Here is a 26,937-nt window from a genome sequence, read left to right on the forward strand (position 1 = left end):
TGATAAAATTACAATTCCGCCTCCCTTGTCTGCTGGTCGTATGACCAGGTCTTTCCTTCTTGTGAGTTTCCGAATGCCACTCTTGATATAACTGGGTTCTTCTTTTTTCTTGATCTTCAAATCTTTAATGTCTTCTAGGACTACTTTCTTAAAAACTTTTATAAACTTGTTATTCTTAACTGGTGGATTAAAAACAGATTTGTTTCGCAGTGTGCTATGCAAAATCCCTTCATCACATGTCTCTATATGTCTGGGTCTCAGTGGATTTCCTTCAGTATATTTGGCAATATTCAGTTTCCTTACAAATTTCTGAATTCCCAGATATGTTTGAAACTTATCTAGATTTCTCGATGGTGCATATTTAAGACCTTTGTCTAACACCCCTATTTCTTCATGCGTCAATGTTTGGCCACTCAGATTAAAAATGCCCTCTCCTTTCACTCTCTTTTTCTTTTGTTCTCTCTTTCCAGAACGTTTTCCTCTCTTCTTTCTTGACTTCTTCTGAGGCTTCTGTTCTCTTCTACATATCTCAGAGTGGGATTTTCCCTTCCTTTGTCTAAAAAAGGTCTGGTGTAGTTGGAATGATCGTATTGTGGGGGATGTTGTCTGTATTGAATGTTCATCTCCTCATCTCGATCTGTGAGTGGAGCATAATAGTTATAGGTGGATATCGGATTCAGTTCATGGTAGTGATGGTCTCTCTGTTGTGGTCCTCTTCCTTCTCCATATCCCTGATCTTGTCTAGGGCTTCTTTCTCGTGGTCCATAGTGATCGTATCCTGGTCCTCTGTTTTCTCTATACTCATATGGCCTTCTCTGTTCTCTATATTCATGTGTCGATCTTCTGTGATCTCTTTGGTCATGCGGGGGTTTATATCAATTGTTCCCATTTTGCCCCTTTCTGTTGTTCCTTCAGTAGGGCTGTTTTCTCCCTCCATTCTGTGGTGTCCTCTCATTATATGGGGGTCTTCTATCTGATCTCTGGGGAGTATAAGGGTAATGGTTCCCATATCTCCCATCTTGATATTGTTGTTTCGGTGTTACCCCACCGTTCTTCGAATAAGAATTAAGGAACATGTGAATAACATCCTTAAAGGGTACCACAAGCATAGCGTATCCAAACATTTCCTGCTGTGTCATAATAAAGGTCCGACGCAACTCAGGTTCTGGGAAATTGAACCATACGTGAGACACTGGCGGGGGGGCCATAAAGTTAGGACCCTCAGCCAGTTGGAATCCAAATGGATATATACACTAGACACATTCTCGCCGAGAGGTTTGAATATTGAATTCGACCTAAATTGCTTCCTCAGTGACTTTTAAATGTGTAGAAATACAAACGTCAGCCTTTTAGATTTTTGGATCCCAAAAATAATTTTCCCTGCTTTTTATATGCTTATATTCTTTTATTATAGTTGTCCTGAAAGTTCTGATCCCCTTCGACCACATAACATATTTTAAGTAAAGAGATGATGACGCATGGTGAGGTCCCTACAAGACAGACCTAGACAATTTATATGCAAAAAAGCCCCCCCTGTTTTTACCTCCCCTTTTTTACCTCTCCTTTTTTATACTACCTATATTTATTCATATATGCAATTATATTATATTTACTGTGTATTATATCCATACGTCAGCCCCATTTCGTTCCTTCTGTTTATACAGTTACTTTTACAGTAACTTATATATTACATGTACATGGGATTTATTTGTAGACCTTCTGAAAGGCCCATTCTGTCCCTAACTGTTTTTAAATAATTTTTTATATAATTTTGTATATAATCATTTATATAATCTTCTCAGAAATTCTTCATATGAGACTTTTTTCTCTATATTTTTATATTACTGTATTATTAATATTTTTTAAATATTTTTTTAGGTATTAAAGGTTTATGTTTTATACATGTGTATATATATTTTATATATATACATATTCTATGCACTTAGGATCACCTTTCTGTACTCTGCCTAATAGTTATGAGTTTTTTATCATTAGGGCTGTCAATCATAGGTTGTACACCAAACACACTCACTGACAGACTAGCAGCTGTCAGAGCGGTGTTTTTACTAGATGTGAGCACAGAGGAGATGCGCAGAGAACTAGCTCCCATCCGTTTAAAATCCTATATGTTTTTTTCCCAACAAGAACATGGCCGCACACACGATCCCCCATGCAATGGAGGACGCGGCTACAAGAAAATGGCCGCCCATTAGAAACAACTATGAAGACTATTTAAGACAGTAAAATGCCTGTTCTTTCATCACCTGATGAAGTCACGTGATCGGTGACGTCACGCGTAGGGACATGGGCATTTCAGTTTGATTGTGGCTAACGAGCTCGCCGCTCGTAGGATTTTTATGCTGATCTGTAACTTTCAATGTCAGTACCTTTATCTGTTTGAATAAATTCATATTTTTAAACCTACTACACTATGCGGTACCCCCCTGTCCTTTATTATTGGTACACCCCAATGTGAGGAACGGAGGTGGAGATAAGACCCGCGCTGGTCCAGGACCACCATTTAAAGACCACAGCCATCTAGTTTGCTACCCAGTGAGCACCATCAGGCGTGGAAGTAGTGAAAGAACCCGTGCAGCCCAGGACCCTGAGTAAAAGACCACAACTACCAGCTAGCTGATTAATGCGGTTGTACCTAGCACCGCTAGGTAAGGGGCCACTGCTTACTTAAGTGTGTTATTGCACGAAGAAGAACCCTGCCTGCCTGACACCTCACCTGAGCACAGTGAATTTGTTAATTGCACCCTTAAAGGACATCACCACTGTTGCACTGTGGACATTACCATTGTTTGGTTCATTTTTTGCATAGATGCATGTTATGGTATCCTCTATGTGTTATATTGGCCAGCAGTAACAGGAGTACACTGTTTGAGTTTGTAGAACACTATGAAGAGCACTTAGCACTATGCACTTTTTTGCGATTTTGCACACCTGTATTGATTATTTTTATATGTCAGTTTGCACACCCATATACTCTTCTAATTAGTAGTGTTTACATGCACGTGAGTATTTAAGATTATTGGAACACCAATTTTGTCTTTATTTTATTGATTGTTATATTTTGTTTTTGACAATCACTTAGCGGCAGTATCATCTGATCTATTGCATAGATACTAGCGCTAGTATATATTCCTTTTTCAGCACATAAGATATTTTTTTCAGCACAAGAGATATTTATTATTTCTTTGAGATCCACCACACAGTGATTCTCTTTTTTTAGCACTGGAGAATAGAAGTATCCTTAGCACCACGCACTTTTCTATGCGTTTTTTTGCACATTTTATTTGCCAGATTGCACATATTTAATAAGTGGTCATATGTTTTGTGTACAGCTTACACCAGTGCATTTTGTTGGGTCTGATTAGTAGACTTAGTCTCTGCACAGACACCTTATCCATCCACTTTTATTATACGTTCTATCTTTCCAATATTGATATGGGATTAGCGGCATGATATTCTGATATCAGCAACCCCTCTTTCCAGTGAAATATCCCTCTAGAGATATTTTATTTATTGTACCTCATTGTATTTAATTTTACTGGCTAGCGCAGCACCCTCTTTCTTTATTTATTCTGTTTCTTTGGGGTGTGTTTTGTCCCCAATTTTGGTGCATGCAGCTGTCCATATATTCCTAGTCTTTACGCTCTCTCTCCATTCTGGTAGCGCAGAAATATCCCCTATACATTATTATTCTACATATTTTTGGTAAAAAAATTCACAATAAATGTGTATTGATTGGTTTGCGCCAAAGTTATAGCATCTACAAAATAGGAGATAGATTTATGGCATTTTTATTATTTTTTTTTTTTACTAGTAATAGCGGTGATCAGTGATTTTTAGCGGGACTGCGACATTGCGGCAGATAAATTGGACACTTTTGACACTTTTTTGGAGCCATTGACATTTATACAGCGATCAGAGCTAAAAATCGCCACTGATTACTGTATAAATGTAATTGGCAGGGAAGGGGTTAACACTAGGGGCGATCAAGGGGTTAAATGTGTGTCCTAGGGAGTGTTTCTAACTGTGGGGGGATGGGACTGCCTGGAGGAGAAGACCGATCGCTGTTCCTAATCAGTAGGAACAGCAGATCTGTCTCCTCTCTTCTGACACAATGGAGATCTGTCATTTTACATTGACAGATCTCCATTCTGTCTCTCTCAGGAGTGAACGTGGGTGCACACCGGGCACACGCATCGGCTCCGTCGTCGCGCTGCAGGCGACCTTTGGAGTATAACTGCAGCGGCTGGTCCTTAAGCGGTTTTTAAAAAAAAAAAATCTGTATTTTAAACTTTTTTTTTTTCTTTTTTTTACCATTTGTTCACATACTTTAATCAGAGCAGTTCAGTACTCTGGGAGGGGGGGTTTACATTGTTATTGCTTATAACAGTGATGTTCAGTGATGGATAGAGTAATGCCCCGTACACACGGTCGGACATTGATTGGACATTCCGACAACAAAATCCTCTGATTTTTTCCGACGGATGTTGGCTCAAACTTGTTTTGCGTACACACGGTCGCACAAAGTTGTCGGAATTTCCGATCGCCAACCACGCGGTCACGTACACCATGTACGACGAGACTAGAAAAGGCCAGTTCAGAACCAAGCGCGGCACCCTTTGGGCTCCTTTTGCTAATCTCGTGTTAGTAAAAGTTTGGTGAGAGACGATTCGCTCTTTTTCAGACTCGTGGCTTTCAGCTCGTTTTCTGCGGTTCAGTTTGTGCTTGTGGGTTTGTATCTGCTCTTCAGTGCGTGCAAGCAAGCTACACGTGACTTTGTCATTGTGTTCTTGTTCATTCGTTACTGTTTTTCAGGTCGCTCTTCACAGGCCTTGCTGTTCTTCAGTGCGTTCTGTTACTTCGTTCTGAGCAGCCGACCGTTTTCTAGCCATGTTGCGTATACGTACTCCTCGTAGAGTTCGTGCTGTGCGGGGGCTTGGTGTTGGGGTCCTGACCTTGACACAAGTCCAGTCCATGAACAGGGTGGGGAGGAGTTCATGGACCAAGAATTGGTTGCTTCAGCGTGACCAGTTCTCTCATATGCCTTTGCTCCGTGAGATCCGTGAGAATAATCCTGATGATTTCAGGAACTTTCTCAGGATGACGGACCCCGTATTTCACCGTTTGTTGGCTTCGCTGACTCCCTATATCAGCAGGCAGGATACCTGCATGAGGCAAGCCATCACTCCGGAGCAGAGGCTCGTCGCTACCCTGCGGTACTTGTCGACGGGGAGAAGCCTGCAGGACTTGAAGTTCTCAACAGGCATCTCCCCCTTAGGCTCTGGGGATCATTATCCCAGAGACCTGTTCTGCCATCATACAGGTCCTGCAGAAGGAGTATATGAAGGTAAGATTTTTATCCTTTAATCTCACATTTTATTGTATTAAATGTTTGATAATATATTGTATTTCTTTCCTCATTCCCTAATTACCATGATTGTAATATGCTGTTAATATCCCCTTTGTTCTCATGCATGCTGGATTTTTATGTCATTATTTTTTTAGTCCTTCATACATATTTGCCTTCACTTACCTCCCCAGCATGTTCTCCTGGCCCTATATTCACCTCATGTAGTCACTTAACAATGTATTTTATCAGCTCCATAGTAGTGCTTTACCCCAAACACCCCCTAAAATGTTTAGAAATCTGATTTGTGTTTTAAATTCAGGCAGAGTGCCAGAGGCTGTTTTTTGTAGTGTCCCCAAATCATTTTTATTAACCCTCCCTCCCCCCAACTGCTAAGTCAGCTGATACCAATTCTCTATCTATCCTCAATCATCTATCTGCTGACTTTGCCAAACCCATACACACTATACCCACCTCTTTTGTGGTCAGATGTATGGATGAATTCCCCAAAGCATGTAGTGCAAGGGCCTGCCTTATACTTTCAAATGGTACTGTTTAAAGTTTTTGGATCCTATTATTATCTTGATAGGTAATAGCAGAATGTCCAAATGTGTACAGTGTGTATTTATATCTTTGTATTCTGACACTTCTTACCTGTCCAGTGGGCTGCCAATAGTGTAACTAAGGAGGGGCTGTTCCAAGTAATACCCTGTATTTAGGCATTCATCTCTCAATGAAGTGAAGAGAGTTACCTGTCCAAGATCCCCCCCCTATAATGTTAGAAATGGCCCATGAGAGGGGGGGGGGATATGATAGGTGTACCTTATACTTTGGTGTTGTAAAATTCCCCTTAATAAATGTTATCTGGATGTTGGCCAAGAATGTATGTGTCTAATCTGCTTTCCATGTTTATGTGCAAAAATATTAAGTTTTTTTTGTTTTCCTCAACAGTTTCCTTCCACGCCACAGGAATGGCAGACTGTGGCCTCCCACTTTGCCCAGCGGTGGGACTTTCCTAACTGCGGAGGGGCAATTGATGGGAAACACGTCCACATCGTCCCACCACTCAACTCGGGGTCATACTATTATAATTACAAGGGGTTCAATAGTATTGTGATGTTGGCGGGGGTGTCGGCTAATTACGACTTCCTGTATGTGGACGTGGGGAAGAATGGCCGGATGTCCGATGGTGGAGTCATCGCCCAGATGGAGTTTTACAGGCGTCTCCAGAATGGCAGCTTGGACTTGCCACCTCCAGAAGAGTGTCACGTACCTGGTGGTGGAGCCCAGAATGCAAGGAGTAGCCTCTCGTGTGCCTCTGGTTCGAGAGCCCCTGATAGAGGAGACAGGGACTCAAGAGCGCAGGGGGCCACAAGTGCTTGGAAGAGAATGTGGAAGGACTCCCATTCGTCTTCGTTGCGGATGAAGCATTTGCGCTGGGGACCATCTTATGCAGCCATTCCTGATGAGGACCCTCACCCCAGGACAGAGGGTTTTTAATTACTGGCTGGCCAGAGCCAGAAGAGCGGTGGAGAACACATTTGGAATCATTGCCAGACGGTTCCGCCTATTTGTGACACCCATCCATATGGCGAAGTATAAACTTAATCATATAATCCTGGCGTGCTGTGTTCTACATAACTTTTTCCGCCAACATTCTGCCAACTATGTTGGGCCTGAGGCCAGAATTCTAAATGAAACAACCCTGACGGCACTTGAAAGTGGCCGTCCTGGCTTGCCCTCCCTGAGTGCCCGTGATGTCCGGTTAAGATACCTTAAATTCTTTGCGGGTAGGGGGGCTATCAATATGCCAGACAATTTGTGAAGCCTTTATCAAATAAAAACAAAAAAAAAGCAAATCTTTGGTGACATTTACTGCTTGTCTTTGTTTTAGCTGACCCTGACAGAAATGTGGGGAGTCTTGAAAATGGCGTGATTGTGTAACCTTATACAAAGCACTGTTGGGTGTTATTTACTAAAAGCAAAGACACTTTGCACTACAAGTGCACTTGAAACTGCACTGAAACTGCACTTGTAGTGCAAAGAGGATTTGCCCTTAGGAAATAACCCCCATTGTCACAGAAAACAGCAATTTCATCACCACAAAAGTGTTGTAACGTTGAGACAATAATCCACACATTCTTGATTAACAATCTTTTTAATACCTGCACAATCACATGTGCATTTAGAAAAGGTTTTTAAAACAAACCAACATGTTTGTTGTATAACAATTTTTGGAGTGGCATTATAAAAAATAGAAATGTCCATTTAAGGTAAAACAGGCATGTGTCAAACCAACAAGAAAGACACAAATCTTGAACTTACAAAGTTCACATTTGGTAGAACATGAAGGCAATATCAGACATGAGTATTTAGGAACTGTGTTTGATATTGCGTTCAGATGGGGTGAAGTCACCCCAGGAAAAGCCAAATTTGGAAGATGCACACAAATTTGCCAATGTCAACATGTGCTAGCTGCCATCACGGGGGATCAAGGGACGTGTTTTGGGGGAGAAACCCCTTCCTCTCAGCTACTTTATTATTGAGGAAGGGGTTGCACCCCCAAAACGCGTCCATTGATCTCCTGTGATGGCAGATAGCACATGTTGGCACACTGTGTGCATCCTCCAAATTTTGCTTTTCAAAAAATCACATTTTTAACATTGTAGCACACAAAAAAACAAAGGGATTTGGAGGGGTTTTAAACTCGCCCCAAAACATCAATGATGATTTTATTTTTTTGAATAACATCATTGATGTTTTTCTTGAGGTTTTCCAATTCTAAATTACACCCCATGATCTCCCCGATCAGGATCTGGGCACTTTCTGATGTGAAAGGATCTGGATCCATAACATCACGATCACCTAAAAAGAGAGAAACCAAACAAAAACAGGTATTAAAAATATGCCGGCATCCATCTCTTACCTGAGCCTGTGGTCGCAGACACTCACCTGTTGTGGTGACAATTTCCACCACATCTTCTTCCTCCTCCTGCTCTTCTTGGGTTGGGGGTATTGATGGGATGAGGGGTTTCCTCCGAGTCTTTTCTCCCCTATGTAAAACAAAAATGGTATACTTAGCACACAATTTGATGGCAGAACTATAAATAGGAAACATTGCTTGGAAGTGGGGTACAATTGTCTATTTTGGCAGAGGTCCAAAATGTAGCATTTTCAGTGTCCTTTGTCAAGCTGCAATACTTTATCTGTTTGGTACAAGCTTCACAGATGGAGACCCCGCTATAGTATACACTGGAGCACCTGTGTGGCCACCCTAATAAAAATGGTGTTCTGGGGTCCCACACTAGTGCTACAGTGTCCAGATGTGAAAACAGCTGTTCAGTGTCCTCTCCTTACACAGAATCTAGTCTGCATTTCATTCTAGTAACAAACACATCTACACAACCAAATTAGTTTCATACAAGTAGGGCGTAAAAAATGTGGCCAAATGCATATGGCCAAAACAATGGTGTTTTATAGGCCGAAAGAAAAATGTTTGATACGAACGAATAATGTGCCCATGAACATGAAAGTTGCCATTTTAAAATGTACACTTTTAAGAAAAGCACATGGAGCAGCACGAATGTAATAAACACAAAAAGAATAGGAACACAGCACAACTACTTACTTTTTTTGCAGCACTCTCTGGATCTTTCTGTACTGCTCATGTTCTCGTAATTTGAGGTCCGACCACCGCTTCCTGAGCTGATCTTTCGATCGACGTACCCTGAAATTCCGGTGCAGACTTTTGACCACTTTCGCCATGATCTTGGCCTTTCTGACATTGGGGTTGGGGTAAGGTCCATACTTCCCGTCATAGTCGGCCTTCTTCAGGATGTCCACCATCTCCCCAAAGGACATATTTGAGGCCTTAAATCTCCTTCTGGATCGGGACGTCTCCAGATCCGGGCTTTCCTGCTCCTCGTTCCTGTAATTTGCACGCACCTGCTGTGTATCCACCATGTGCTCTTCCCCCACTGCGCAGAACGAAAAGGGGCGGGGAATAGACTAGAAAGAACACCAGGGGTGGGTGGAGTTACACGCATGCGCAGTGTGTATAAAGCGTAACACGCGTGCATATTACGTACGATCTGTGAGTGGAGGAAGGAGCATCGGAGGCGCCGATCGTGATAACGAAGGTAAGATCTAAACTTGGGCCTATACAGCTTCGAAATTGAAGCCTATATTGTAACAAGATTAGGAGAGTTTGGCCTGACCTTAGGGTTTGTCTTGTGTTGTGTCTTGCAGAGAAAATGGATGGCTTCAATGACCACAATTTCCTCCCCCTGTTCATAGACAAATACAGGGAGCTGCCCTGTCTGTGGCAGGTGAGACATCCCCATTATAATAATAAACAAAAGAGGCAGGCAGCGCTGGAGAAACTGCTGGAGTTGGTGAAGCCGGTGGTCCCCACAGCAACCATCCCCTATTTAAAAGCCAAAATTGGTGGCCTGAGGAGCACTTATCTTAGGGAGCGCAAGAAGGTCACGGATTCCCAGAGGTCCGGAGCTGCAGCAGATGACATTTATGTCCCCAGGCTGTGGTACTATGAGAGACTGCGATTTCTCTCAGACCACACTGAAGTCAGGGAATCCCTCTCCACTCTTCCTTCCACTCTTCCTTCCACCCCAGCTGAGGCTTCCGATGTCCAACCTGGGCCTTCCAGCCAGGAAGAAGTGGAGGAGCCCAGCTGGAGTCAGGTATAGCATTCTTCTACAGATTTCTTGTCAATAAAGAAATGATCTTTACTAGATGTTATTAATGATCTCTAATTGCTGATTGAAAAAAGTGTTTTACATATCAATAGACAGTAGTGGGCACCCAAAATTGGGACAAGAATGAAAAATGCTGGGTTCAGAATGATAGTCTGTTATATTTGTTAACATTCAATTTGCAACAGTCAGGAGGTGACAATTGTGTGTGAAAACTAAAACTATGTCCCATTTTCATACACAGGAAGACCTCAGCCAGGAGGAGGCTGTGGAATGTGGCAGCCAGGAGGAGGCGGGGCTAAGTTGCAGCCAGGAGAAGCCTGGGACAAGTCGCAGCCTGACCGAATCGCAGGTTCCTCCCCTCCGCCTTCCATACAAAAGACCCAGGAAGGGGAATCACGTTCAGGATTCTGCACTCAGGGTTATTCAGGAGGCTTCTGTGTCCCTCAGAGCCTTACCCACTCCTGAAGAGGCCTTTGCCTGCATGGCTGCCACAAAACTGCAGGGCATGCAGGAGGGTCAACGCCTCATGTGTGAGCAACTTATTTATAAAGTCCTAACTAAGGGGGTGAGTGGCGAAATCACACCCAAGACCGACGTGATTGAGTTGGACCATCCTCCTCCTCCTCCTGCTGCCACAACTCCACCACCACAGCCACAGCGTGGAAGGAAGCGTGGAAGAAAGACCAGAGAGTGATGGCCCTGGGTTCAGTCTGGTCTGACAAAAGCTGCAGTCTCTTGTATGACCACAGCATGGGGACACAGATGTCATCTGCTGCTTTCCCGATCTCTGGGACTTCTGGACCAGACTGCACTCCCTTATATATGGACTCCTCTGGCCACCAATTTTGCTTGAAAATAGTTGATGTGTGCCCTGGGGGTCCAAGGCTTCACCCATTTCTGCTGTTTCTCCAGCGTTGCCTCCCTCTTTGTTTAGTTGTGAGCCCTTAATAAATTAATTTTTTGGGAAAATTATACTCTCCAATGTGTGTTTTCATCCAAAAAGGACAGTTTGTTGGTGAGGATTCAGGTACATTTCGAAAGTACAATGTGAAATTAACAAGAGACAACAACACCAAACAATCTCCTCCAGATTAAATAGAACAACATATCAATGGTGTTGTGGTAACTTGACACACAAAACACACACAAAAATATTCTGGAGTAAAAATAAAAATACAATAAAACAAAGATCAGCCTTGAAAAAAGACAAACCAAAAAAAAAAAAAATCTGCCTCAAAACCAAAAAAAAAAAAAATCCAACACAAAAAAAATGTTGTCAGATGTGACAAATCTAAATATATTAAGGGAATCCCGATAAATAATAAAGAAAGAAGTTTGTGAGAAGTCTGTGTGAATATGAGCAGCAAAACTACTTCATTCTTCTCACATTATAAAGAAGAAGAGAGTGCGCTGTATTAAACCATTTTTAACATTGCACCGTGACAAAAGTGTTGTATCCATTGCGAACGCTAAGTTTACCAGACCGAGCTGTTCCGTCTCGGAATTTCTTCTGAGCATGCGTGGCACTTTGTGCGTTGGAACAGGCCACACACGGTTGGAATTGACGCGATCGGATTTTGTTGTCGGAAAATTTTATAGCCTGCTCCCAAACTTTGTGTGTCCGATGGAAAATGTCCGATGGATCCCACACACGGTCGGAATGTCCGACAACATGTTCCAATCGGACATTTTCCATCAGAAAATCCGACCGTGTGTACGGGGCATAAGGGAAGTTTATAGCCCCTGTCAGTTTTTTTTTTTTTTTTTGCTGAACTGTGTCACTTTGGGGAGATTTCCCCTCACATAGCCAAACAAGAAGTGAGAGGAAATCCCTTCAAAATGAAGGAATCCCTGGTTGTCACCAGAACTAGCGCCCCCATTAGAAAATTTTCCCTGAATTATTGTTCTAGTGACAACCCAAAATTTGTGATTTACTTTAATTTTTTTATAACAGCAAACAGGAAAAATAGAGAAGGTGACTCTCCCGAATGGGGGCACAGCCAGCAGTAAAAACTAAGAGGTGTTCTAATCCCTCTCCACAAAACAAAAAAAACAAAAAAATGCACACTGGGACGTTTATAAGACCCCTTTCACATTGAGGTTTTTTTTTTAGGTGTTTTAGCACTAGAAATCGCCTCTAAATAGCACCTGAAAACCGCCTCCCATTCATTTCAGTGTGTCTTTTCACACTGGGGCGGTGCGCTTGCGGGAAGTGAGGAAAAGTCCTGCAAGCAGCATCTTTGTGGCGGTTTGGGAACGCTGTATACATCGCTCCCAAAACACCCTGTCCATTGAAATAAATGGGCAGCGCTTCCAAAGCACCTGAAAAGTGCTTCGGAAGTGCCGCAACAAGGGCGTTTTTAACCCCTTCTTTGGGGTTAAAAGCACCCCACTAGCGGCCAAAAGGCACAGCTTAAACAGTGCTAATGCTTTAGTGTGAAAGGGGTCTAAATGTTTTTCTCCTGTCAGTATAAAATACCTAAATGTGTTTGCAAAAATGAGGCTTAGGTGTGTTTTTGCAAACATATTTAGGCACTTTTTTATTTTATTGTTAAGAATATTAATATATTCTGGCCACTGTAATGAAAAAAACAGTCAAGTGCTAAATGCGCGTAGTGCTTGGGCACATCAGGCGTTTTTATGCTCAAAAGTTCCTCTCCCGAATATGACTTTGGTGGGTGTTTTTGCTGCCTCTAAACTCCTGGAAACACCTATATAGGGTGCATGGACACCTAACATAGAGGGGAGTTTAGAGGCAGAGGGAAAAAAACGCAAACGCCTGGACAAGCTGCATTTTTGAGCTCAGGTGTGCATGGATTTAAAGGAAAAAAAGGCATTACAGCAGTTCATGATAAAAAAAAAAAAAAAAAAAAAAAAGATCAGATATAAATCTAGAGCTAAGAGGATTCAGTGGCCGCTATGACAATGCAGAGTTCCAGGTGGGACTGGGAAAGAACTGCTGACGTCACTGAAAATAGAACGTTATCGCCAATAGCTGTTCACTATTTTCCGGAGCGAACATGCCGCTGTGTCAGGACGCGTCCTCCGTTGTCATAGTTACAGAACGCCTCCTGCTCGTTTAGATTCTTCCGGGAAGAGGTCTCGCGAGATTGTGGAAACAGCAGCGGTTACCTGGCAACGCAGAGACTCCAACCGCAGCAACTCGTGCACCTGCAGCCATGGAAGGGGACAGAGACGAATACTACCTGGAACGTATCCTACACTGCTTGTGGGAGCACGGTGACCGGGACATGGGTGGAGGGGGGCGGCTGACAGGGCTGTATGGACTGGGGGGGGGGTGGGGGGAATGGAGGATATGGCTGAATGTGGCTGGCGGGGATATGCTCATCACTGCTGAGTCCAGCAGCTTCCAGTGGGAATGTGATGACTGCAATGTAAACCTAATGCCTCCTTCCTTTCCTGGACTCCATGATGCTGCAATCCCAGCACAGCTCCTGACCTAGTACAGGTCATTTGTCTCTGATATAAATCATAGGACACCAAGGACAGGCAATGACAGCGCTGTGTCAGCACCACATGGGCCTGCTTTTCCTCAGGGATGTTTAATCTGAAAATGACCTTAGTATTTCTTTCCCGCACCCGCCAATCCTTAACAGATGCTTGGGGGCTTCCATTGCTTCTTAAAGTGATTGTAAAGGCTTATTTTTTTTTTCTAAAATAATAAACATGTTATACTTACCTGCCCAGTGCAATGGTATTGTACAGAGTGGCCCTGAACCTCCTCTTTTGGGGTCCCCACAAGCAATCGCCGCTCCTCTTCTGTGTGTGTCCCCATATTAAGCGACTTACTGTAGGGGTACACCTGCAGGCTTGCTCTTGAGTCCGGGCTGTGTGCGTCAATGGATGCTCACAGCACACCTTGACTCAGCCCCCTGCTCACAGGATTTGATTGACAGCAGCAGGTACCAATGGCTGCCTCTGTCCTGTGTGGAGAGGAACACAGATCAGTGCTGCTGCAGACGGGCAGAGTGCTAGATCAAGATAGGACTCGGTAAGTATATAGGGTGGAGAGTGGGACATACTACCGCTAAGACATTTTTACCTTAAAGCATTTGTTAACCCAAAAAAATAAAATAAAGATCCTGTTCCTATATTATTATTAATAATAATAATAATAATAATAATAATATACAGGATTTATATAGAGCCAACAGTTTGCGCAGCGCTTTACAACATGAGGGCAGACAGTACACTATAAATATAGGAGGGATCAGAGGGCCTTGCTCGTTAGAGCTTACAATCTAGAAGGGAGGGTTAAGTGCAAACAAAAGGTAATAACTGTGGGGGATGAGCTTATGGAGAAAATTAAAATACAGTTGTTAGATGTGGGTAAAATAGGCTTCTCTGAAGAGAAGGGTTTTCAGGGATCATCTGAAAGCTAATAGAGTAGGAGATAAGCAGACAGATTGGGGTAAGGCATTCCATAGGATTGGAGAGGCTCGGCGAGCATGTTATACAGCACAGTGCTTGTGCTGTGTAATTTGGCCCCCTCTATCACCTGTAAGATCCGGCTGATCCTGCCAGTTTCTACCTTCCCCCCTATACGCTGACCATAATATATCAGGGCTGCTGAGCCCTGACACCGTTGTCAGCTTACGTGCCTCCGTCATCCGCAGCCTGCTCTATGTCTTCTGTGTCCTCTCCCCTCTCCTCTCCCCCCTCTTCTCTCTGCCTGTCAGCTCCGTGTCTTTGCCGCCCCCTCCCGTTCTGCTGCTCAAATTACTGTTTATTTGTAATACAATCTCTGTTTTTTTACTGTAATGGCCCCCTGTGACTGTGCTGTATAAAAATAATACTGTATATACCTTGTTTACAGAGCACTGATCTGCGCTCATTGACCCACCGCCTATCTCCGCTCTTGGCCCGACAGATGCAGTGGGCGGGGCCAGGGACCCCCCCCTGCTGATGTCAGGAGGGGAGGAGGAGAGAGGTGGCCCTGCCCGCTGCATCTGTCGGGGTTAGAGAGGAGATAGGTGGCGGGTCAATGAGCACAGATCAGTGCTCTGTAAACAAGGTATATACAGCATTATTTTTTTAGAAAGCTCAGTCGCAGGGGGCCATTACAGTAAAAAACTGAGAGGAAAATTTAAAGTTACGTTGGTGGGTTAACAACCACTTTAATGATGTCAGCGGTGCATGTGCTCTGAAGGTCGGGTAGATGCTGCTGCAAAAACCGGAAAGTGGACTCCTGTGCGCATGCGCAGGAGTGACGTCATCGCGGCTTCGGCCACTCACAGCGCAGGAGCCGCAAACTCGGAAGAAAAACAGAGGGAACATGTCGGCTCCCTCAGCGGTGACCGGGAGGCAATGCCGGCGCTTCATTCATATTTCATAATGAGCTAGTATGTGGTGCATACTAGTTCATTATGCCTTTTGCCTTACAGTTTTTTTTTTTGTTTGTTTTTTTGCGGGCATACAACCGCTTTAACTGTAATCCACTTCCCCGTGTGTGGCATATTGATTGGGTTGTTGAATATAGATAGATTATACCTATCTGGAGAGATCAGTCGAAAAATAAATCGATCATTTATCAAAGCGTGAATTGCCACCTTTAGACAGTTGTCACAGGTATAAGTGTCCCTGTTGGAAGATTTCCACTCTATTCTTGTTTTGATGACAGCTTGAAATTTTGTATCCACCCTCACTTTCATTTTCAGGGACAAAGGTGATGAGAATAATTACAGAGAATTAATCTTCCTAACCGGGACACTGATCTTGATAGAAACCACAGTTGTTTCAACCCCTTGCCACTCTAATCCAGATTTAAAAAAAAAAAGTCTTGCTTTTAGTTATACTTTAATGACCTGATTTTAAAATGCCAAACTCTGGCCTGTGAGTTTCATCAGTATGGGATGGACCTGGAACAAAGCATGTAGCCAGTAAAGTCTAAATTTGTGTGTCCTGTTTGCTTGATTCACTATAGAGATAGAAAAGCAAGGGTAGAGAGCTTGCACCTTTAAAGCGCAAGTTCAGGAAAATGGCTAAATACAAAGATGAAAGACACATATGGAAAAAGTTTACTGGCTAAGGCTAGGTTCTCACTAGCCCGCACTGTGCAATGCATTTGCGGGTGTGAGAATCGCATTGATTCCTGCACCAGCAGCTCTTGCGAGACGCACAGTGCTGGCGTTCATTATGAATGGCATCCTCAAGCATCTCTGCCCACAGTATGAATGACGGCTACAGCGCGGCCAGCTAATTCTGGGAGGGCGTACAATGTCGTCCTCCCAGAATTGCACTCTGTATCTCGTGCGGTGTGTTCCAATTTTGACCCCTGCCCTCTATAAGCTATGCTGTATATTACATAGTTCTGACTCCTGCACTGTATATATAGTTTTGCCCGCTGCACTCTGTAAGCAATGGTGTACATTAAATACTCCTGGCCACAGTTGCTGGTTGCTTTGTAGTCCCCAACTATTTTAATAAAATTGTAATTTAGAGTGGTTGTAAACCTAAGACATGAGGTATGAACAAAGCACATCTTTCTACAGTGTGTACTTGTCTCAATCCAAAGCACTGAGTGTGATTTCTCTCCCCTGCCTCATTCCTCTGTTACCTGCATGAGTTACTTCTGACAGCGTTTTCCAACTCCAAAAGATAATTAGTAATAAATGAAGATGAAAATGAGGAGGTTACTAAAGGTATGAAAATTCTCGGACGACAGAATAAAAATTCGGAAGTGATGTATTGTATTTTCAGACGACAACTGTACTGATTACTGTAAATGAACATCGTACGATCTGATATCATACAAGAAATTTTTTTGTGTTTGTCCCTTTGGAATATACCGGATGAACTGTTGAAAGGCTCTTGAAAGCTGTGTACTATCAGATTATTGTACGACTGATTCGAAAGCGGTATTTTTCGTACGATTTTCTGATCGTGTGTACGAGCCTTAAAGGCCCTCATTTGTGCCACTGTATTTAAAGAGTAATATGTGAGTACAAGGAATGTGGTATACATGTGTGCTATATACTGCAAGTAGGTGCAGACTCTATTAAGACATGTCTAAATCAGCATAATTGACACACCCACTTTTGACAGAAAACGTGCTATGCGAGATGTATGTCTGCTTCTCCCTGAAATGTCCCTCTTTCTCAAGTTCTAAAGTTGGGAGGTTTGCTTACAGTAAGCTGAGATATTAGAGCTGCACAATTAATCGTTAAGAATCGTTATTGCAATTTTTTTTTTCCCGTTGCAATCTTGACAAAGTATTTCCCAAATTCTTTCTATGCAGAGAATTATCTCTGCTCTCCTAAAGCTGACAGCCATCAAAAGAAAGGAAAAAAAAAATGGGCAGTCTGCCAAGAATCACAACATTCTTTAGCAGGGGAACTTAAGTATAAACATTGAACAATTTGTCCTTTAGATCAAAGGAATACACTTTGGTGTGTAAATGAGGGAAGTAAACACAAAACTTTTTCTGACGTATTGGTTTCAAGTTTAACATTTTTCTTATTTCTGCTAGAAAATTACTTAGAACCCCCAAACAATTTATATATTTTTTTGGTAGAGACTAGGGATGAGCTTCGAGTTCGAGTCAAACTCATGTTCAACTCGAATATTGGCTGTTCGCCAGTTCGCCGAACAGCAAACAATTTGGGGTGTTCGCAGCAAATTCGAATGCTGCCGAACACCCTTTAAAAGTCTATGGGAGAAATCAAAAGTGCTAATTTTAAAGGCTTATATTCATGGTATTGTCATAAAAAGTGTTTGGGGACCTGGGTCCTGCCCCAGGGGACATGGATCAATGCAAAAAAAAGTTTTAAAAATGGCCGTTTTTTCAGGAGCAGTGATTTTAATAATGCTTAAAGTGAAACAATAAAAGTGTAATATCTCTTTTTAAATTTTGTACCTGGGGGGTGTCTATAGTATGCCTGTAAAGGGGCGCATGTTTCCCGTGTTTAGAACAGTCTGACAGCAAAATGACATTTCAAAGGAAAAAAAGTCATTTAAAACTACTCGCGGTTATTAATGAATTGCCCGTCCGACAATACACATAAAAGTTCATTGATAAAAATGGCATGGGAATTCCCCACAGGGGAAGCCCGAACCAAAATTAAAAAAAAAAAATGACGTGGGGGATCCCCCTAAATTCCATACCAGGCCCTTCAGGTCTGGTATGGATATTAAGAGGAACCCCGGCCAAAATAAAAAAAAAAAAAAAAAATGGCGTGGGGTCCCCCTCAAAATCTATACCAGACCCTTCAGGTCTGGTATGGATTTTAAGGGGAACCCCACGCCAAAGGGGGATGAGAGAGCGGGCCCCCCCCTCCTGAACTGTACCAGGCCACATGCCCTCAACATTGGGAGGGTGCTTTGGGGTAGCCCCCCAAAACACCTTGTCTCCATGTTGATGGAGACAAGGGCCGCATCCCCACAACCCTTGGCCGGTGGTTGTGGGGGTCTGCGGGCAGGGGGCTTATCGGAATCTGGAAGCCCCCTTTAACAAGGGGACCCCCAGATCCCGGCCCTCCCCCCTGTGTGAAATGGTAAGGGGGTACAAATGTACCCCTACCATTTTACAAAAAAACTGTCAAAAATGTTAAAAATGACAAGAGACAGTTTTTGACAATTCCTTTATTTAAATGCTTCTTCTTTCTTCTATCTTCCTTCGATTTCTTGTTCTTCTTCTTGTTCTTCCTCCGGAGTTCTTGTCCGGCATCTTCCTCCGCGGCGTCTTCTTATCTTCTTCTTCTCCTCGGGCCGCTCCGCATCCATGATGGCATGAAGGGAGGCTCCCGCTGTGTGACGCTTCTCTCTTCATCTTCTTGTCTTCATCTTCTTGTCTTCATCTTCTTGTCTTCATCTTCTTGTCTTCATCTTCTTGTCTTCATCTTTTTCTCTTCATCTTTTTCTCTTCATCTTCTTTTCGGGCCGCTCCGCATCCATGATGGCATGGAGGGAGGCTCCCGCTGTGTGACGCTTCTCCTCTTCTGACGGTTCTTAAATAACGGGGGGGGCAGGACCACCCGGTGACTCCGCCTCCCTCTGACGTCACGGGGAATGCCACAGGGAAGTCCCATCAAGTCCCTGTGTGTCAGAGGGGGCGGGGTCACCGGGTGGGCCCCCCCCGTTATTTAAGAACCGTCAGAACGTTATTTAAGAACCGTCAGAAGAGGAGAAGCGTCACACAGCGGGAGCCTCCCTCCATGCCATCATGGATGCGGAGCGGCCCGAGGAGAAGAAAGGAAGAAGACGCCAACGCTGCGGAGAAAGATGCCGGACGAGAACACCGGAGGAAGAACCAGAAGAAGAAGAAAATGGAGGAAGAAACCGAAGGAAGATAGAAGAAAGAAGAAGCATTTAAATAAAGGAATTGTCATAAACTGTCTCTTGTCATTTTTAACATTTTTGACAGATTTTTGGGAAATGGTAGGGGTACTTTTGTACCCCCTTACCATTTCACATGGGGGAGGGCCGGGATCTGGGGGTCCCCTTGTTAAAGGGGGCTTCCAGATTCCGATAAGCCCCCCGCCCGCGGACCCCCACAACCACCGACCAAGGGTTGTGGGGATGAGGCCCTTGTCCTCATCAACATGGGGACAAGGTGTTTTGGGGGGCTACCCCAAAGCACCCTCCCAATGTTAAGGGCATGTCACCTGGTACGGTTCAGGAGGGGGGGCGCTCTCTCGTCCCCCCTCTTTTCCTGCGGCCTGCCAGGTTGCGTGCTCGGATGAGGGTCTGGTATAGATTTTGAGGGGGACCCCACGGCATTTTTTTTTTTTTTTATTCTGGCCAGGGTTCCCCTTAATATCCGTCATTTTTTTATTTTTTTTTTTTTTTATTTTGGTTCGGGGTTCCCCTGTGGGGAATTCCCATGCCGTTTTTATCAATGAACTTTTATGTGTATTGTCGGACCGGCAATTCATTAATAGCCGCGAGTAGTTTTAAATGACTTTTTTTTTTTTCCTTTGAAATGTCATTTTGCTGTCAGACTGTTCTAAAAACGGGAAACATGCGCCCCTTTAGAGGCATACTATAGACATCCCCCCCAGGTACGAAATTTAAAGGGATATTACACTTTTATTGTTTCACTTTAAGTATTATTAAAATCACTGCTCCCGAAAAAAAGGCAGTTTTTAAGACTTTTTTTTTTCCCCTAATCGTCTTTCAGGACAGCCACCTGAGAGACCTTGGCTCCTCCCCTCTGTTGAAAACACCTGCGTCAGCTTCTATAAATTTCCTCCTCCCCTGCTGGCTCCTCAGTTATTTGTGTTTCCTCCAGAGGGGAGACACCACAGGAACCAGCCAGGAGAGCCAGAGGGAGGCTCAGGCAGCATGTCCTCAAAGAGGAGTAGAGACTCCTAGGACAGACCAGGGAAGATGTTAGTGTGAAGACACACAGCGGTTGTGACACTAACCTGGTTAAAAACTTTTCTTCATGTTGCCACCCCCGCATCCCTGAGCGCAGGTTGAGGTCGGGGGGGCGCCTTTTCAACACCCAGAGCGGTGAAACGGAGCGCAGCTCCTGCAGTCCCATACCACCAGCAAGTGAGCAGACAAACACGCCGGGTATCGGGACTGCATGGCCTGTGGCGGGTGACGTCATTTCCGGCTGAAGGGGGCGTGCACTTCCGGGTTCGCGGCTTCTGGTTCCGGCCGCGAATATTGAAAAGGAGCCAGGCATGGGCTGGAGAGGAGCCGTTCATGCTGTAAATACAGCAAAGGCTCCGGAGGTGACACAAGGATGGCGGATGCAGAGGAATCAGACCACACTGCTCCAGCAGAAACCAGCTCTAGCCATGTAAAGGTAAGGGGAACCTAGGGTGGAGCTCCCCTGGCCTGAAACACACCCCCCCCTCTTTAGTGGGACATTTGCAGAGGGGAGGGGAGTAGGTAAAGGACCCGCAGGTGTCAGAGGGTGGATTCATAAGGCCCCTGGTGAGGCAAGCCTTAATGAAAATGTTGCACTCCTGCAATTTTGCGGGGGAGGTTACTGTGTATTAATTATGGTGGGTTTTTTTTCTTATGTTTTTCAGAAAACGGAAAAAACCAGGGGCCCTCATGTTTCAAAGAGGAGGTGCCCTTCCTGTAAGATTACCCTTAGGGATTCCTGGGAGAAAGCGTTATATAAGGATTGTATTACCAAGCTAGTACAGGAACATTCTTCAGAGCAGGGTGAGCTGGCGGCATCTGTTAAAGAATTGTCTAATACGTTCGAATCTTTTAAAACCTTTTTTGAAGGGTTTCAAATGCCAAAGCTGCAGACTGCTCCTCCAACACAGACAATGTTACCAAAAACACAGGCAATACCCTCCACTAGTGCAGGTCCTTCGGTAGCCCCTAGAGAGGAGGCAGAAGATGAACCTGACAGTGCAACATCCGGTTCTCAAGAGTCTGAGGGGGAAGCTCTGGATGGGGATTCCAGAAAGCCATCCCGATATAAACTCTCTTTAGAGGAGGTAGATCATCTTTTGGGGGCCATTTATACCACACTAGGTATTTCAACAGAAAAGAAACCGTTATCTTTGCACGATCAGATGTATGAGGGCTTAGGGAAACAGGAAAAGAAGAATTTTCCTGTTCATGAATTCCTTGTAGAGGCTATTAAGAAAGAGTGGCAGGAACCTGAAAGGAAACGATTCTTTTCTAAGGCCTTAAAGAGACTTCCCTTCACAGAGGATCCAGCATCATTATGGAACAAGACGCCAAAATTAGTGCAGCCTTCTCACAGGTGTCAAGGCACACGGACTTGGCATTTGAAGACATGGGGGTCCTATCCGAGCCAATGGATAAGAGAATGGACCCGTTATTAAAAAAATCATGGGACTCGACAGTGGGTAGCCTGAAGCCAGCTATGGCGGTCACGGTGGTGGCTAGAAACGTAGAGTTCTGGTTAAACCAATTACAGGCTTACATTGAAGAAGGAACTGCGAAAGTGCAGATCCTAGCTTCATTTCCCACACTGCTGCGATGCACTGCGTATATCGCAGACGCTTCCACAGAACTTGTTCGATGGCAGCCAGATCCTCCGCATTAGCTAATTCCACAAGGAGGGCTTTATGGCTAAAGACATGGCAGGGAGACTGCGCGTCTAAAGCCAAGCTCTGCGGGATTCCCTTTACAGGGGACCTGTTGTTCGGACCAGGGTTGGAAAAGGTGCTGGACCAACCCGCAGATAGAAAAAAGGCGTTCCCATTAAAGCGTAAAGCAAATTGGAATCAGCCACAACAAAATAAGAAGAGGCAAAGAGGGAATACAAGATCCCACTTTCCAACTCCCAAAAGTTTTCAGAGAGGGAAAAGCAAGGGAGGAGCAATTTTTCGTCCTCCTGAGCAGACCCACAAAAAATGACAAGATAGTCACAGTGGGAGGAAGACTGGGGGCCTTCCTCCCACAATGGGAAGAGATATCTTCCAACCAATTTATTCTGAGAACAATAAAGAAAGGTTATCGTCTAGAGTTCTCAAGATCACCCCCAAACAGGTTATACATCACCAAACTCCCAAAAAACAAGGAGAGGGCCAAAGGGTTAATGAGATCCTTAAAGGAACTCAAGGAGCAAAGGGTGATCATCAAGGTACCAAAAAGAAGAGAGAGGACAGGGTTTCTACTCCCACATGTTCGGGGTGCAGAAAACTTCAGGAAAGGTCAGACCAATCCTCAATCTCAAACCTCTAAACTTGTCTGTAACCTACAAGAGGTTCAGAATGGATTCCATATATTCAGTAAGGGTGCTATTGCCCCCAAACTGTTATATGGTTTCCATAGACCTAAAGGACACGTACCTCCACATCCCGATGCACCAGGAGTGTCAGAAATTCCTAAGATTAGCAATAGAAACGGAAGAAAGAATCATGCACTTTCAATTTCAGGCTCTACCCTTCGGCCTCTCCTCATCGCCCAAAATTTTTACCAAAATTCTGGCCGAAGCTCTGGCAACATTACGAGTCAAAGGCCTATCTATCATTGCCTATTTGGACGATCTTCTCCTATTTGCAGAGTTGACCGGGAAGTTACTAAAAGACCTCAGGAATACGCAGACCTTCCTAGAGAGTCTAGGTTGGCTGGTAAATTTGGGAAAATCCAATCTACAACCCACTCAGCAGATAATATATCTAGGGTATGTCATAGACTCAGCACAACAAAGAGTATTTCTACCCAAAGAGAAAATAGGAAAAATTCAGAGGGAAGTAAGCATACTACAAGCCAACTTACCATGTGCCATAAGGCATATAATGTCAACATTGGGGCTGTTAACATCTGCAATCCCAGCAGTACAGTGGGCAGGCCTGCATTTCCGGCCACTGCAGATGTTCCTGTTAAAAATATGGGATCACAGGCAGGAATCCTTAGACACCAAGGTTCTATTACCATCAAGGGTAAAAAGAAGCTTATGGTGGTGGAGGAGAACAGAGAACATGAGTGAAGGACGGCTATGGAGCCTACCCATTTCCCGAATAGTAACCACAGACGCCAGCGGGGTAGGGTGGGGAGCACATCTAGGCGCTCAGATAACACAAGGGACTTGGGGAAAGGAGGAGAGGATGAGATCATCCAACTGGAAGGAATTGAGGGCAGTGTGGTATGCACTTCAAACCTTCCAGAAAGAGTTGAGAGGCCATCATTTGCAGGTCAGGTTCGACAATTCGTCAGTGATCGCCTATATAAACAAACAGAGAGGAACAAGAAGTGGAACCCTGTGGACCTTAGCAGGGGAAATCTTGAAATGGGGAGAAGAGAACATACTCTCAATGTCAGCAGTCCACTTGAAGGGGGATCTAAACAAAGTGGCGGATTTCCTCAGCAGGAAAAAAGTGAGAGAAGGCGATTGGGTGCTAAAACAAGAGGTATTCGAGCAGATTGCGCAAAAATGGGGAATACCTCAGGTGGACTTGTTTGCCTCAAAAGAAAACAGGAAAGTCAGAGCGTTCTTCTCCCTGAGAAGAGAGGACGGAGTGCTCGGGGTAGATGCGTTAGCACAGAGGTGGGCATTCAACATATGCTACGCCTTTCCCCCACCAGTTCTGTTACCAGTGGTAATAAGGAAATTGCGCACGGAGAATACAACACTAATTCTCATAGCGCCTTACTGGCCAAGGAGACCGTGGTTCTCTATGCTCGGAGAACTCGCGGTGGAACCCCCCTGGTTATTACCGATCCAGGAAGATCTACTCTCCCAGGGTCCAGTACACTGCCCCCAAGTGGAAAGAAGGAACTTGGCCGCATGCTGTCTGAGGAGCAGTTGCTGGAAGCAAAAGGGTTCACAGATCATCTAATAGACACACTGCTGAAAAGCAGAAAGATAGAGACACGCAACATCTACCAGAAAGTATGGAGGTGTTTTAACAGATGGTGCACAGATAATAACTTCAACACACAGAGCTCAGTATCAGTCCTAGAATTTCTGCAGAGCGGGATAGACAAATCTTAGCACGCTGAAGAGTCAAGTGTCAGCGCTTTCAGTTTACCAGGAAAAGAGATTAGCATCTGATCCATGGGTAATCAGACTCTTTAGATCACTGAGCAGACAAAGACCGATACAAAGTACAGTCTTTCCAAAGTGGGATCTGTCATTAGTGCTGCAAACTATGACAGCAGACCCCTTTGAACCATTGGATAGTTGCAGCCTGAAGATGCTGACGCTTAAAGCAGTCTTCCTGGTGGCAATTACTACAGCCAAAAGGGTCTGTGAGATAGAGGCCCTATCCATTAGGCCCCCCTTTTTTCAGATTTTTCCGGATCGGTTAATATTTAAGATGGATCCGGGATTGCTGCCTAAGATGGCCTCGAAATTCCACAGAGGCCAAGAGATTGTGTTACCATCGTTTTGCCCAAATCCTTCTAAAGAACAGGAGGTCAGGTTCCATAGTCTAGACATCAGGAGATGCGTCTTGCATTATTTAGAAACAACAAAACGTATTAGAAAGACGGATTCCTTATTTATTTTGATTTCTGGAGCAAGGAAAGGGCATAAGGCCTCATACGCATTATAGCCAGATGGCTAAAAGAAGCCATTGAACAGGCTTATAGGTTAGGAGGTATGCAGGTCCCAGAGGGTATCAGGTCACACTCCACAAGGGCAATGGCAGCGTCGCAAGCAGAGAGAGCTGGAGCAACACCGGAACAGATTTGTAAAGCGGCAACCTGGTCCAGCTTTGCCACCTTTGTAAAACACTATAGAGTGGATCTTTGGGTGGCTAAAGATCAGACCTTTGTACGCAAGGTCTTACAAGCCGTGGTCCCGCCCTAGGGGTAAGTGTTCGTTTATCCTCTCAGGTGGCTGTCCTGAAAGACGATTAGGGGAAAAACGAAGTTACTTACTGGTAACGTTCTTTCCCGGTGTAACAAGGGGTTAAATTCTGTGTTACGTTTAGTCTTTCAGGACAGCCGGGTACCCACCCAATTGTGTATTAAAGACATAGAGATTTCCTTACAGGAAATGTGATATATTGAATTATGTTTATCATATGTTCTTGTGTCTCCCCAGCGGACTGGAGGTGCTCTTTAAAGAACTGAGGAGCCAGCAGGGGAGGAGGAAATTTATAGAAGCTGGCGCAGATATTTCCAACAGAGAGGAGGAGCCAAGATCTCTCAGGTGGCTGTCCTGAAAGACTCCGGGAAAGAACGTTACCAGTAAGTAACTTCGTTTTTTGCATTGATCCATGTCCCCTGGGGCAGGACCCAGGTCCCCAAACATTTTTTATGACAGTAACTTGCATATAAGCCTTTAAAATTTGGACTTTTGATTATTCGTGTTTGTGTCCCATAGACTTTAGCGGTGTTCACATGTTCAAACAATTTTTTTGCCTGTTCGCAAGTTCTGGTGCGAACCGAACAGGGGATGTTCGGCTCATTCCTAGTAGAGACCCTAGAGAATAAAATGGTGGTGGTTGCAATATTTTATGTCGCACTGTATTTGCGCAGCGGTCGTTCAAATGCAATTTGTTGGGAAAAAATTATACTTTAATGAATTTAAAAAAAAAAACTAACCAGTAAAGTTAGCCCAATTTTTTTTTTTTTTTTTTTGGATAATTGGATAATGTGAAAGATTTTACGCCGCGAGAATTGTGAGAATCATGATCTTTTTATTCTAAGCAAAAAAATTGTGATTCTCATTTTGGCCAGAATCGTGCAGCTCTATCCGATATGGCTCCGAAATCGGACAATAAGGCAAATAAATTGGGCAAGGTCTTGACAGGATCCGATATGAATAGCAGCATGTCATTGGCAAATAGGCCACATTTATGCATTTTGGTCCACAGTTCCATTTCCTCCATATATGAAACTGGAAAGACCAGGATATAGTCAAAGGCCTTATGTAGGTCCAGCGTAAGAACATTCATCCACGGATCATCCGCTCCATCGCAGTTAGAAGGCAATACTGAGAATCAAATCTATTGCCCGTCGTATCTGATCTGCGGCCTGTCTCCCTGGAACTAATCCAACCTGATCAATGTGAATATATTGTGTTAGGAATTTATTGAACCAATTTGCGTATATTTTGGTCAGGCGTTTCAGGTCATTATTGATCAGGGATATTGGGCGGTAAACTGGTTTAAGTATTTAACATATATTAGCTTTGTTAGAGTCTGCGTCAAGGACCACGCCGTCCCGTATTGCCATAAAGAACTGGAGGAGACGGTGTGCCAACTGAGTAGCGAATTTCTTGTAATATGCTGTGGAGAAGCCATCTGGGCCCGGAGTCTTAGAAGTCTTAGCTTGTTTGATAACCACCAATACCTCTTCTATAGTGATCCCCATCTCCAAAATCTTTCGATGGGAGGCTGAGAAAGAAGGGAGAGTGGGATCTGTAAGAAATGTCTATGGCTCCACTTGACACGTTTTACCTGCTCACCATACAGTGAAGAATAATAGTCATGAAACAAATGC

The 26,937-nt window shown here is 44.1% G+C and overlaps 1 protein-coding gene across 1 annotated transcript in view; it reads left to right on the plus strand.

The window, feature by feature from the left end:
- Positions 1 to 13,024: 13,024 nt before the first annotated feature.
- SPAG16 (sperm associated antigen 16) overlaps positions 13,025 to 26,937 on the plus strand; it is a 1,492,162-nt gene continuing 1,478,249 nt past the window's right edge. The window contains exon 1 of the mRNA XM_073633573.1: positions 13,025 to 13,293. Within this exon, the coding sequence (XP_073489674.1) occupies positions 13,260 to 13,293 (34 nt within the window). The 5' untranslated portion in view covers positions 13,025 to 13,259. The remainder of the gene's footprint in view (positions 13,294 to 26,937) is intronic.

The sequence above is a fragment of the Aquarana catesbeiana genome, linkage group LG06 (assembly GCF_042186555.1).
Source record: "Aquarana catesbeiana isolate 2022-GZ linkage group LG06, ASM4218655v1, whole genome shotgun sequence".
In the NCBI taxonomy this organism is placed as follows: domain Eukaryota; kingdom Metazoa; phylum Chordata; class Amphibia; order Anura; family Ranidae; genus Aquarana; species Aquarana catesbeiana.